General features: G+C 43.1%; 1 protein-coding gene across 1 annotated transcript in view; it reads left to right on the forward strand.

The window, feature by feature from the left end:
• pcolce2b (procollagen C-endopeptidase enhancer 2b) overlaps positions 1 to 12,656 on the forward strand; it is a 41,253-nt gene that overhangs the window by 12,327 nt on the left and 16,270 nt on the right. Inside the window, exons 3-4 of the mRNA XM_041210277.1 lie at positions 2,087 to 2,342; positions 5,658 to 5,782. Of these exons, the coding sequence (XP_041066211.1) occupies positions 2,087 to 2,342; positions 5,658 to 5,782 (381 nt within the window). The remainder of the gene's footprint in view (positions 1 to 2,086; positions 2,343 to 5,657; positions 5,783 to 12,656) is intronic.

Below are 12,656 nucleotides of genomic sequence, written 5' to 3' on the forward strand. Positions count from 1 at the left end.
AGGAAATGCAAGTGAAATGCTGCTTCACTTGAAAGGAGTGTTTGGGCCCTTGGACGGTGAGGAGAGAGGAAGTGAAGGGGCAGGTGTTTCATCTTTTGCGTGGGCATGGGGAGGTGCCATAGGTAGGGGTTGAGCAGTAGGGGGTGATGGAGGAGTGGACCAGGGTGTCCCGGAGGGAACGATCCCTACGGAATGCCGCGAGGGGGGGTGGTGAAGGGAAGATGTGTTTGGGCTCCCTATCCACCTTGTCCATGCTCCTCATAATCTTGTACACCTCGATCAGGTCGCCCCTCAGTCTTCTGTGCTCCAACAAAAACAACCCAAGTCTATCCAACCTCTCTTCATAACTTAAATGTTTCATCCCAGGCAACATCCTGGTGAATCTCCTCTGCACCCCCTCCAGTGCAATCACATCCTTCCTATAATGTAGTGACCAGAACTGCACACAGTACTCCAGCTGTGGCCACACCAACGTTCTATACAACTCCAACATGACCCTGCTTTTGTAATCTATGCCTCGATTGATAAGTGCAAGTGTCCCATATGCCTTTTTCACCACCCCACTAACATGCCCCTCCGCCTTCAGAGATCTATGGACACACATGCCAAGGTCCCTTTGTTCCTCAGAACTTCTTAGTGTCATGCCTTTCATTGAATACTTCCTTGTCAAATTACTCCTTCCAAACTGTATCACCTCACACTTTTCAGGGTTAAATTCCATCAGCCACTTATCTGCCCATTTGACCATCCCATCTATATCTTCCTGTAGCCCAAAACACTTAACCTCATTGTTAACCACCCGGCCAATCTTTGTGTCATCCGCAAACTTACTAATCCTACCCTCCACATAGTCATCTATGTCGTTTATATAAATGACGAATAACAGGGGACCCAGCACAGATCCCTGTGGTACACCACTGGACACTGGCTTCCAGTCACTAAAGCATCCTTCTGCCATCACCCTCTGTCTCCTACAACTAAGCCAATTTTGAATCCACCTTATCAAATTATCCTGTATCCCATGTGCATTTGCCTTCTTTATAAGTCTCCCTTGTGGGACCTTGTCAAAGGCTTTGCTGAAATCCATATAAACTACATCAACTGCACTACCCTCATCTACACACCTTGTCACCTCCTCAAAAAATTCAATCAAATTTGTTAGGGATGATCTGCCTCTGACAAAGCCATGCTGAGTATCCCTGATCAAACCTTGCCTCTCCAAGTGGAGATAGATTCTCACCTTCAGAATTTTCTCCAATAGTTTCCCTACCACTGATGTGAGACTCCACAACGGTGGAAGTAGAATTCATAATAGATTTTATCAAGGAAGTAGATAAGTATCTACAAAAAAAGTAAAAGAAAATGAGAAAGAGTAAGGGAATGGGATAAATAGGTAACTGTTTCAGGGAAGTCTTTTTCATTTATCTTTTCATGGGATGCAGGGGTCACTGGCAAGGCCAGCATTTGTTGCCCATCCCTAATTGCCCTTGAGCTGACTGGCTAGCTAGGCCATTTCAAAGGACAATTAAGAATCAACCACATTACCATGGATCTGAAGTTATTTGTAGGCCAGACAAGGTAAGGATGGCCAATTCCCTTCTCTAAAGGTCATTAGTGAACTAGATGGGTTTTTACAACAATCAGGGATAGCTTCTTGGTCACCATTACCGAGACTAGCTTTCAATTCCAGAATTTATTAATTGAATTTAAATTCCATCAATTGCTGTGATGGGATCCGAACCTGTGTCCCCAGAGCAATAGCCTGGGCCTCTGAATTACTAGTCCAGGACATTACTACTTCACCACTGTCACCCTGAAGATGCAATAATACAAATGATCTCCTACTATGCTGTAAAATTCTAATATTCTATGTTGGTTAGGTTTGCTCTCTAACAGGAATTGAGAATCTCCCAGTTTTTATAAGTAGAATTTTTAATAAGTGAAAGCTCAATGTATATGCAGGTTTGTGTGTCATACTAGCATTTTAAGAGTGCCCCAGTGAGGCAGATTAGTTGTCCCTTTTGACTTCTTACGGTGTGTGAGCAGCAGTCATCAGTGATTTAGTTTTTAATGTTGTCATCTACAGGTACCAAAAGGCCAAGTGGTGGCTCTCAATTTTCGCTTCCTCGATCTGGAACGTGACACTCTCTGCAGATACGATTACATTGATGTTTATGATGGACACGTCAATGGTCAACGGTTGGGCAGGTTTTGTGGTACTTCTAAGCCTGGAGCCATCATCTCAACTGGCAACAAGATGATGGTACAGATGGTAACCGATGCCAACACTGCAGGAAATGGTTTTGTTGCTATGTATTCTGCAACTCGGCCAAACCAGAGAAGTAAGGTTGTTTAATTCCCGCTGGCAGAATAAGCAATATAAATTTATGGTTAAAGTAGAAATGCCAGTACAAAATATAAGTTGTCTCAGTGGTGGCACTCTCACCTCTGAGTCAAAATTTGTGACTTCAAGCCCAATTCTGGAGATTTAAGCACTCAATCTAAGCTAGCACTTTATGCAGTCCTTTCGGATGAAACATAAAACCTTGCAAGTAAAAAATCGCATGGCATTATTTGAAGAATAGCAGGGGAGTTTGTTCTAGCCAAAATTTAGCATTCAACCAAGCCACTAAATTCTCATTGCTATTTGTGTATGCAAATTGCCTACATTTCCTTACATTGTAACAGTGACTAGACTGCACAAGTACTTTGCTGGCTCTGAATGAAGATTCCATGGCACTAAAAATTGGGAGGGATGTAAAACAGGCTCTGAATTTGCTATTTTCTGTCTTACACAATTGCACAAAGTCAAAATTACACTCCTTTAATCTTACTCCAGAGGTTTTTTAAGTTCTGTATGTTTTAATTTTATTATTTTGCTCACCACAGTGTGTATGTAGCACCAGGAGGCTTGTAACTTTCTGATAGTTACTGGTAGAACTTTTTTAATGAACCACCCAAATTAGAGTATTCCTTTGCATTGACACTGAGGGTATTTTTGCTCTGTGATACAAAACTGTCCTTAAACAAATTGATTGTGGTAGCATTTCTACACCACATATGGTAAGCTGTTTTTAATATTTCACCTAAGTTGCCATTCTTGATGAGACTTGGCAAGGAGTGTTGGCTAAATATTCAACCATGGGGAAAGGATGGGAGTGGAAGTCATGGATGAGCCTAATCTTATCCTCACTAGGTGAGTATAGTTCCATCAAAAGGCACTGGATAATGATCCAGAGGAAAAATCTTGATCCATTTCCCTCTTTTGATCCCAGGAACATTGAGTCCAATTATAGTGTCCTTACTGAAGTTCCAGCTAAAATATGTTAACACAACATGGACTGGATATTGAAATGGTAACACTTCTGATCTCTATTGGTCAGGTATTCTCCCAGGTAGTTCTTCTTTCAGTTTATAATCGCATGCACAAGTTGTATAGATCTGTCTTGTCAGTAGAATACTGAACATTAAGGCAGCAAGTAGCATCTTTTACATACTTATTAATGATAGTCACTATAATTTTCATATTTCATGCAAGTGATATCAACATCATGAATCCATTCCGAATTGTGATGTGTCTGTCTTCAGGACTTTGCCAATATGAGCACACTATAAATATGATGGGGATTGTTAGGACTGTGTACATTATTATTGTTCACATGAAATTTCTTTATCTGCTATTTCAACAGAGATATTAACCCAGTTAAGCTGTGATAGTCTCCTGAAAAATCATACACAATCAGGTTGGTTGTAAGGTAAAGGGAAACAGTAGATGTAGTATATTTAGATTTCCAAAAGGCATTCAATAATGTGCTACATAAAAGGATACTGCACAAGATAAAAACTCATGGTGTTGGGGGTAATTTACTGACATGAATAAAGAGGATTGGCTAACTGACTGAAAACAGAGACGGGGGATAACTGGGTCATTTTCTGGTTGGCAAACTAACTAATGGGGTGGCACAGGGATCAGTGCCGAGGACCTCAACTATTTACAAGCTATATTAATGACTCGGATGGAGGGGTTGAGTGTATTATAGCCAAATTTTCTGATGATACAAAGATAGGTGAGAAAGAAAGTTGTGAGGAGAACACAAAAAATATGCAAAGGGATATAGATGGGTTAAGTGAGGGGGGACAAATTAGGGAGATGAAGTATAATGTGGGAAAATGTGAGGTTGTCCACTTTGGTAGGAAGAACAAAAGCAAAATGTTATTTAAAGAGACAGATATTAATCCTCGTAAATGAAACACAAAAGTTATAATGTGGATGAAAAACATAATTAAGAATGCAAATGGAATATTGGCCTTTACTTAAAGGCAGATAGAGTATAAAAGTAGGAAAGTCTTGCTACAAGTGCACAGGATGTTGATGAGACCATGTAAACTGCATACAGTTTTAGTCTCCTTATTTAAGGAGGGATATACTTGCACTGGAGGCGGTTCAGAGAAGGTTCACTAGTTGGATTCCTGGGATGAAGGGGTTGTCTTCTGAGGAAATATTGAGCAGGTTGGACCTATTCATGGGAGTTTAGAAGAACGAGAGGTGATATTATTGAAACATAAAAGATTCTGAGGACACTTGACAGGGTAGATGCTGAGTGGATGTTTCCCCTTTTGGCAGAGAATAGAACTAGGGGACACAGTTTAAAAATAAAGAGTTCCCCATTTAAGATGGAGATGAAAAGAAATGATTTCTTCCAGAAGATTTAGTCTGTGGAATTCTCTTCCCCAGAAAGGAGTGGAGACAGGCTCACTGAATATTTGTAAGGCTGATAAATTTTTGAGCTACTGGGGAGTCAAAGGTTATGGGGAACAGGCAAGTAAGTGCAGTTGAGGCCGAGGTCAGAATGTTCTTACTGAATAGTGGATCAGGCCTGAGGGAACATATGGCCTACTCCTGCTTCTATTTCTTAAGTTCTTATGGGGGAGGATTATCATCTGTGAAAGCAGTGATACTGACCTTTATTTATGAGCACTTCAATGTGAAGGCTAATATCACACAAAGCCTAAACGTCAAAGTAAAAGAATACTTAATTAAGGATAGTTCTTTTAAAAAAAATCTGCCAGTGACTATCGGTAAGGGTCTTCTGTATGTTATTGCCTCATACACTCTATAGTGACAAAGATAAAACATACTGGCTCTAGAAACCCTTTCTGGTGGAGTCAACATGTTGGGAAGAATAATGCTAAGGCTTCTGCACTAAATAGAAGATTTCAGTGGCTGAAGTTTTCAACAGGAACCTAATACCTCATTTATATTAGGGATTACAGCTGCAAACAGGTCTGCAATACCAGCTAATGCACCAAGTGTAAAAACTGCCCTGTCAATACTTCAAGTCAGTTTCAACAGGAGCAGAATGATTAAAATAAATAATCACGCATTAGCTCATTTAAAATAGTTAGTGTTTTGTTGATGGCTGGGACAAGTCTTATACGATGGAAACCACCTTATTTGGTGGTGCAGAGCTGCCTTCAGCAGAAAGCACCAAATATGAAAAGGGCTATAAATTGATTTGAGATTGCTGAAGTATGATGCATCAGCACAATGATTTGCCATATTCTAAAAAAAAATGTGCATTACAAGAATGGTTATATTTGACCCTGAGTGCTCAGTGCTGAATGGATAATTATAACATTTTTATCCTCATCACTAGATGATCAGTTTTGTGGTGGTCGTTTGGAAAAATCGCCTGGATCCTTTAAAACACCCAACTGGCCAGACCATGACTACCCAGCTGGAGTCTCCTGCTCATGGCACATAGTGGCACCCAAACATCAGGTAATGGTTACTGAAATATGTAAAGAGGCATCCTCACAACAATAACATGACTGTTTTCAAAAGGTCTCAATTGCTTTGATTTGGAAGGTGCAGATTATTGGACCGAGCTAAATCATTAAGCAGACTTCTCGGCATTACATGGGAAGTGCAAAGCAATAATGGGAACAGAACCCAGGGGATACAGGAAGTCAGACACTATGGGTGAATTTTCCGCTCCGGGACTCGGGTGGGGAACGGGGAGTGTTTCCTGCCATGAGGGCCGTGGGGAATTTGTGCCATATCATGAGACCCCAGTCTCATTAAATATGCATGGAGGGTGGCGGGGGGGTGGTTTGTGACGTTTTGTGTGGTGGGGCAGGCCGGATGGCTCGTGCCATGCCATCATATCCAGGCACCATTTTTAAAAGGTGTCCGGTCATCACTGACCCACCTTTTGAAGAAAGAAGATGGACCTCCAGGGACACTCTGAAGCTGGAAGATGGACCTCCTTGAAGACACCGAAGCTGGAAGATCCACCCTTTAAAAGCTGCCCCCACCCACTACTCCGTGTTCCAGGGTCCAGGGTTGCTGGAGGCCTCCACTTCGAACTCCAAAGGCAGCCCCAGGCCTTCTTCAGGTAGATGCTGATGCGTACACGCCACGTTGGTCCAGATGTTTTCCAGACCGGTGCGATTTCCTGCTGACAGTGTGGATGACGGGGTGGCGGGAGTTTTTGGGGGGGGTGGGATTCTGGTCAGGCTTTCAACTGCTTTCGTAATTGGGGAGCGAAACGTTATCCTGCTGGCCTGTGGTGGGAATCACAACCCACCACAGCAGGCAGGAGTGGAAGATCCAGCTGTCAGTTTACACCGGCGAGGGGGAGAAACTGACTTTTCAGCTCTCGCCGCATTGTTGTTCCCCACCCCATTCACACACCACCACCAACCCCCAACCCCCCCACCCCCACCCCGACCAACCCCCACCACGGTGGGGCCTGAAACATTCCATACTAGCATTTTCCTCTGGACTGTGGGTTTAAATCCAGCCGAGGCTGATGGAACGGAAGTCTCTCCTGTGCTCTGCTTGTAAGGGTGCTAGGCGAAAGCGGTTTGTCCAGTTTCAATCCAATTCCTGTTGTGCTTCGGCTCACTGCTCAAAACGACCCCTCATTTGCCACTAACTAAAGTTTCACTTAAAGAGAGGCCTCAGGATGGCTGCTGCAGATAAGAGAAAAAAATGTCACATTTGTGCTGCTCTGGGGTTGGGGATGAGGCACACTTTGGGGGCAAAGTAAGGGAAATTTTACTCTGCATCTGACTTTGCTAAATCTGAACTGGTGTGCTTGATACCTGATATAGAAAGCATTCTGCTTCTTAACATTAATATCACTTAGCTTGATAATATGCTAAAATAGAGGAAAGGAACCAGAGGTCAAGCAGGGTATCATTGCCATATGAGCAGCAGTGTTTCATTAAAGTCTTGAAGTTAGAATTTCCTAATTGATTTCACGGGCAGAATTTTCGGGTCGGTGAGCAGGCCTGGTTGGCTGCTCCAGGATCAGCCGGGGAATGGACCCGCCCACCGCGATTGACCCTCGACCACGATTTCATGCTGGCTGGCCAATTAACCGCCAGCCAGCCAGCATGAAGCGCGTGCTGAAAGGTTCAGTGCTGCCGGGGTTGGGGGTGGGAGGAGGGCGGGCGTTGACCTAAACAGGGCCGAGCGCGGAATGAAAGCTCCCTGAAGGCAGAGAGCTGCCTCGGGGAGCTGAAGAATTTTAAAGCGACAAAGAAAGATTTTAAAACTCCGGGGGGGTGGAAAAAAAAATGTCCGGGCATCAGAATCAGTCACCTGAACATATAAATGATGAAAATTCTGTCCACACATTTTTATTTCGTTTAAATTTAATAACGGAAAGAAACCTCATCCCGCCCTTGGATGAGATTTCATCAAAAATGCAAAGTCCGCCTGGCAGATTCGCCCGTCCGCCAACTGCTAGGCCGGATGGACCAGGAAAAACCAGGGACAATCGGAACTTTAATGGGCTTAATTGCCCTCTTAGTTGTTGGCAAGTGCGCTTCCGACTTTCACGCGCACCTGCCGACCGAAATATCGCGCGGGATGACATGGGGACACTCGCCCGATGTCATCAAACACAGTTTTATGCTCAAGCGGGTTGGGCACATGCCCACAGGGCGAGCTGAAAGTTCTGCCCCTTATGTTTTCAGGTAGAATTGGGTTGAGCGCTGTCATCATTATAAACATTCCTATCCTTAAAAGTCACCTTAGTGATTTCCTGCCAGAAGTGATGGAGTGGCAAGAAGCTCAATAAATGATCACGGCAGAAGGGATTTTAAAGGGCTGAATAAGGTACGAGCAAAATTTCTGAACCTTTTCCGTCACTACCTTTGGCTTACTCCTTCCAGTTGCTGCTTCAATGCCTTTTGTCCTGGAGCTGCCTTATTTGCCGCTCAACTATTCTACACTGAAGACTGTAGATATTTATTTTGAGAATACCCCTTACCCTGTGTTACTTGGATGAAGATGAATATAATGAGGAGCACAGGGAAATAAAGCTTCAGGGGAGCATATGGCAACCATTCACTGGTACCCTAACGACCAAAGATATAGTCCAAGCAATTCTATCTCCACTTGATTGAAATTTTCAAGACATTGAGGGGAACCAATAGCTTAGATTGGAGAAACTATTTCTGCTAGTTGGGGAGTTTAGAACCAAGGGCCAAAGTGGAAAAAAATTAGAGCCAGCCCTGTCAGCAGTGAAATTAGAAAACATTTCTTCAAGTTAAGGGTGGTAGAAGTTTGGAACTCTCTTCCACAAATGGATGCCAGATCAATTATTAATTTTAAATAAGAGATGGATAGATATTTGTTAGCCAAAGGTATTAGGGGCATGAGGCAAAGGCTGGTATATAGAGCTAGGTCACTACCCAATGATCTCATTGACAGGCGAGTTAAATGGCCTGTTTCTATTCCTATGTTCCTAATGGCCAAAGAAATAACCCAAGCAAGCCTGTCTCCTCTTGATGCTGGAGCAATGCTTGTAGAAGATGCACTCAGTTGGGACATCATTGACTGTATCGTAAGCTGAAGCCTCTATTCTCCCTTGACCTTTAACATGGTGACTGTACAATATTCCTGTGCTGCATGGTAATTTCAGGCAATGTCTGAATTCATCTGCAAACTTTTTTTTACACAGTGAGCTGTTATATCTGGAATACAATTCCTGAAATAGTGGTGGGAGCAGATTCAGTAGTAACTCTCAATAAGGAATTGGGTACATACTTGAAAAGGAAGAAAATTGCAGGGCTATGGGGAAAGAGCTGGGGAAAGGAACTAATTGGAAAACCCTCTCAAAGAGTTGGCACAAGCATGATGGGTTAAATGGCCTCCTTCAACACTGCATGAACCTATGCTTAACCAATCTGTTGTACACAGATGTATCAGCTAAGCTATGAATGATTTGTTTGCTATGGCTAGCTAGTATTGTGATCTCTCAAGACCAGTAACATTTTTTTTTTAAAAGAAGAAATTTGAATTCCCAGCTACTTACTGAAGGAATGAAGCCACAAGATTCCATGGTTTAAAACAAAAGTAATTTTTACAATACAAGAGTCAAGCAAAGCAAACGCTAAATACTGTCTTGGTAACCACATATACTCTAAAACCCAGAATATACGTAAGTTAAAAATAAATTAACAGGCAAATTACAGTTGATTATAAACTATAAGTTACACATTAAATGGCAGTTACAACAAAGACAGATCTTACGAATTGACTCACAATCCACTCAGCATAAATGTCATCAATCTCAAGCCATAAAGTCCTTCAGGACTCTGTTGAAAATTCCTCACAAAGAATTCCAGCTCCTCCTCTTCTAGGATTTAGCCTGATCCTCAGCGGACAGCAACGCAAAACCAACCTGAGTTTCACAGGCACGGTCTTCACCAAAATTGGCACAAGTCTGCAGAACTTCCTCAACTCTGCTTTTGATGGGCTGGAGGACCTAGATCCACCAAAGTTATCTTCAGGTAACAGTAACAGCCGCACCAACATTATGGCCAGGATTTTATGTCTCCCCCACCGGTAGATGCAGCGAGCCATTTAACTCTCCATTCAGTTCGGCAGGACCATAATATCCCACTGGGAGGGGGGGGCCATAAAATCTTGGCCTATATATTTTCTTATTTGTTCACAGAATGTGGGCTTCACTACCTAGGCCAGCATTTATTTCTCTTCCATAGTTGCCCTTGAGAAGGTGGTGGTGAGCTGCCTTCTTGAACTGCTGCAGTCCATGTGGTGTAGGTACACCCACAGTGCTGTTAGGGAGGGAGTTCCAGGATTTTGACCTAGCGACAGTGAAGGAACAACAATATATTTTCAAGTTAGGTTGGTGAGTGCTTTGGAGTGGAACTTGCAGGTGGTGGTGTTCCCATGTGCCTGCTGCCCTTGTCCTTCTAGATGGTAGTGGTCGTGGGTTTGGAAGGTGCTGTCTAAGGAGGCTTGGTGAGTTCCTGCAGTGCATCTTGTAGATGGTACACACTGCTACCACTGTGCGTCAGTGAAGGAGGGAATGAATGTTTGTGGATGGGCTGCCAATCAAGTGTACTGCTTTGTCCTGGATGGTGTTGAGCTTCTTGAGTGTTCTTGGAGCTGTACTCACCCTGGCAAGTGGAGAATATTCCATCACACTCCTGATTTGTGCCTTGTAGATGGGCTTTGGGAGTCAGAAGGTGGATTACTCACCATAGGATCCCTAGTCTCTGACCTGCTCTTGTGGCCATAGTATTTAGGTGATTAGTCCAGTTCAGTCTCTAGTCAATGGTAATTCCCCAGGATGTTGATAGTGGGAGATTCAGCTATAGCAATGCATTTGAATGTACAAAGATGATGGTTAGATTCTCTTGTTCAAAATGGTCATTGCCTGGCACTTGTGTGGCATGAATGTTACTTGCTACTTGTCAGCCCAAGCCTGGATATTGTCCAGGTCCTGCTGCATTTGGACATGGACTGCTTCAGTAGTTGAGGAGTTGCAAATGGTGCTGAACATTGTGCAATCATCATCAAGCAACCCCATTTCTGACCTTATGATGGAAGGAAGGTCACTGATGAAGCAGCTGAAGATGGTTGAGCCTAGGATACTATCCTTAGGAACTCCTGCAGTGATGACCCAGAACTGAGATGATTGATCTCCAACAACCACAACCATCTTCCTTTGTGCTAGGTATGACTCCAACCAGCAGAGCGTTTTCCCGCTGATTCCCATTGACTCTAGTTTTGCTAGGGCTCCTTGATGCCACATTCAGTCAAATGCTGCCTTGATGTCAAGGGCAGTCAGTCGCACCTCTTGCCTGTTCTTGGCTTCTGGATCTAGCCTCTATTTCATCTTGTATGAAACATAAAATCCTGAGGGGACTTGACATTGTGAATATGGATAGGATGCTTCCCGCTTCCCTTGTGGGAGAATCTAGAACTTGGGGTCACTGTTTCAAAATAAGGAGTCACCCATTTAGGACAGAGATGAGGAAATGTTTTTTCTCTGAGGATTCTGAGACTTTGGAATACTCTTCCTCAAAAGGTGGTTGAGGCAGAGTCCTTGAATATCTTCAAGGCAAGATGTAGAATGATTATTGATAAGCAAGGTGTGAAAGATTATCAGGGGTAGGCACGGATGTGAGGTTAAAATCAGATCAGCCGTGATCTTATTGAATGGTGGAGCAGGCTGAAGGGGCCTACTCCTGCTCCTAATTCATATGTTCATATGTGTGTTCAGCCTGCCAGTACTGAACCACTGGGATCATCATATGAGCTCTGATGGCTCTGTGCCCTTTTATAGGGTTTCAGCTAGTTTCAATCTCCCTCGAAATTTTGGGGCAGAATTTTATGGCTACTCCCACCGGTGGGATTTTTCTTCCCGCCAAGATCGCTGGACTTATGGCTTGCCGCGTTTTCCGGCCTCTCCCCCCGCTGCGACGTAAGAATTCGCCCTTGGTTTCCAGTCTCAGTTTCAATCTTAGTTTCCTTAGCAACTGGGAGGATCTGTTTCCTTTGTCAGTTTCCCTTTTCAATTAGGGTCCGTCTCAAAAAAGATACAAACTTTGAACCCACAGATTTCATCACCCTAGTCAGTCGATCAGCTTCCCCATGGACTTTCATCATTGCCACAACTGGTACAAGAGATCTACAGAGAGGAAACATTCCCAAATTATAAAGAGTCATTGATTGCCCAAATGTGACCATGCATACTCCTTTCATCAATCCTATTCATTTTTTACAATAAAGAACATCACTCACGCATCATACAGCTTGCTTGTGACCGATAGCACCACACCACACACATTAATGCTTAAGCAAAAGTAAAATACTGCGGACGCTGGAGATCTGAAATAAAAACAAAAAAAAGTGCTGGAGCTGGTCAGGCAGCATCTGTGGAGAGTAACAGAACTAACAGGTCGATGACCTTTCATCAGAATCTAATTCTTGCACTACTGGCAGCTGCTACCTTAGCTTTACCACAGTCTGAGCAAAAAAGATAACAATCTAGTTTTCTCAGTTCTCCAGTGGCCTAACCAATGGTCCTCAAAGGGAACACTGGAGGCCACAAAGAAGAGGTAAGTTTCAAATAATTTTACACTTTTTAAAACTAACTTTGATGCAGAGTCAGGAAAATTTCACCATCTCGTTCATTTATCATTATGCATCCATTTACAAAATGTTTGCTGATTAAATGACACACTATCAGTGGATTGCACGATGAGTAATGGTTATTTGCATATCAATGGCTTTCTTTCACTCTATTTAAAGTTAATAATGCATAGCCTGTCTAGATAATGAATGTGATAGTACGGGAAGTTCAAGCTCAGTAAGCTTTGAAGAT

The sequence above is a fragment of the Carcharodon carcharias genome, chromosome 2, assembly GCF_017639515.1.
Source record: "Carcharodon carcharias isolate sCarCar2 chromosome 2, sCarCar2.pri, whole genome shotgun sequence".
Classification (NCBI taxonomy): domain Eukaryota; kingdom Metazoa; phylum Chordata; class Chondrichthyes; order Lamniformes; family Lamnidae; genus Carcharodon; species Carcharodon carcharias.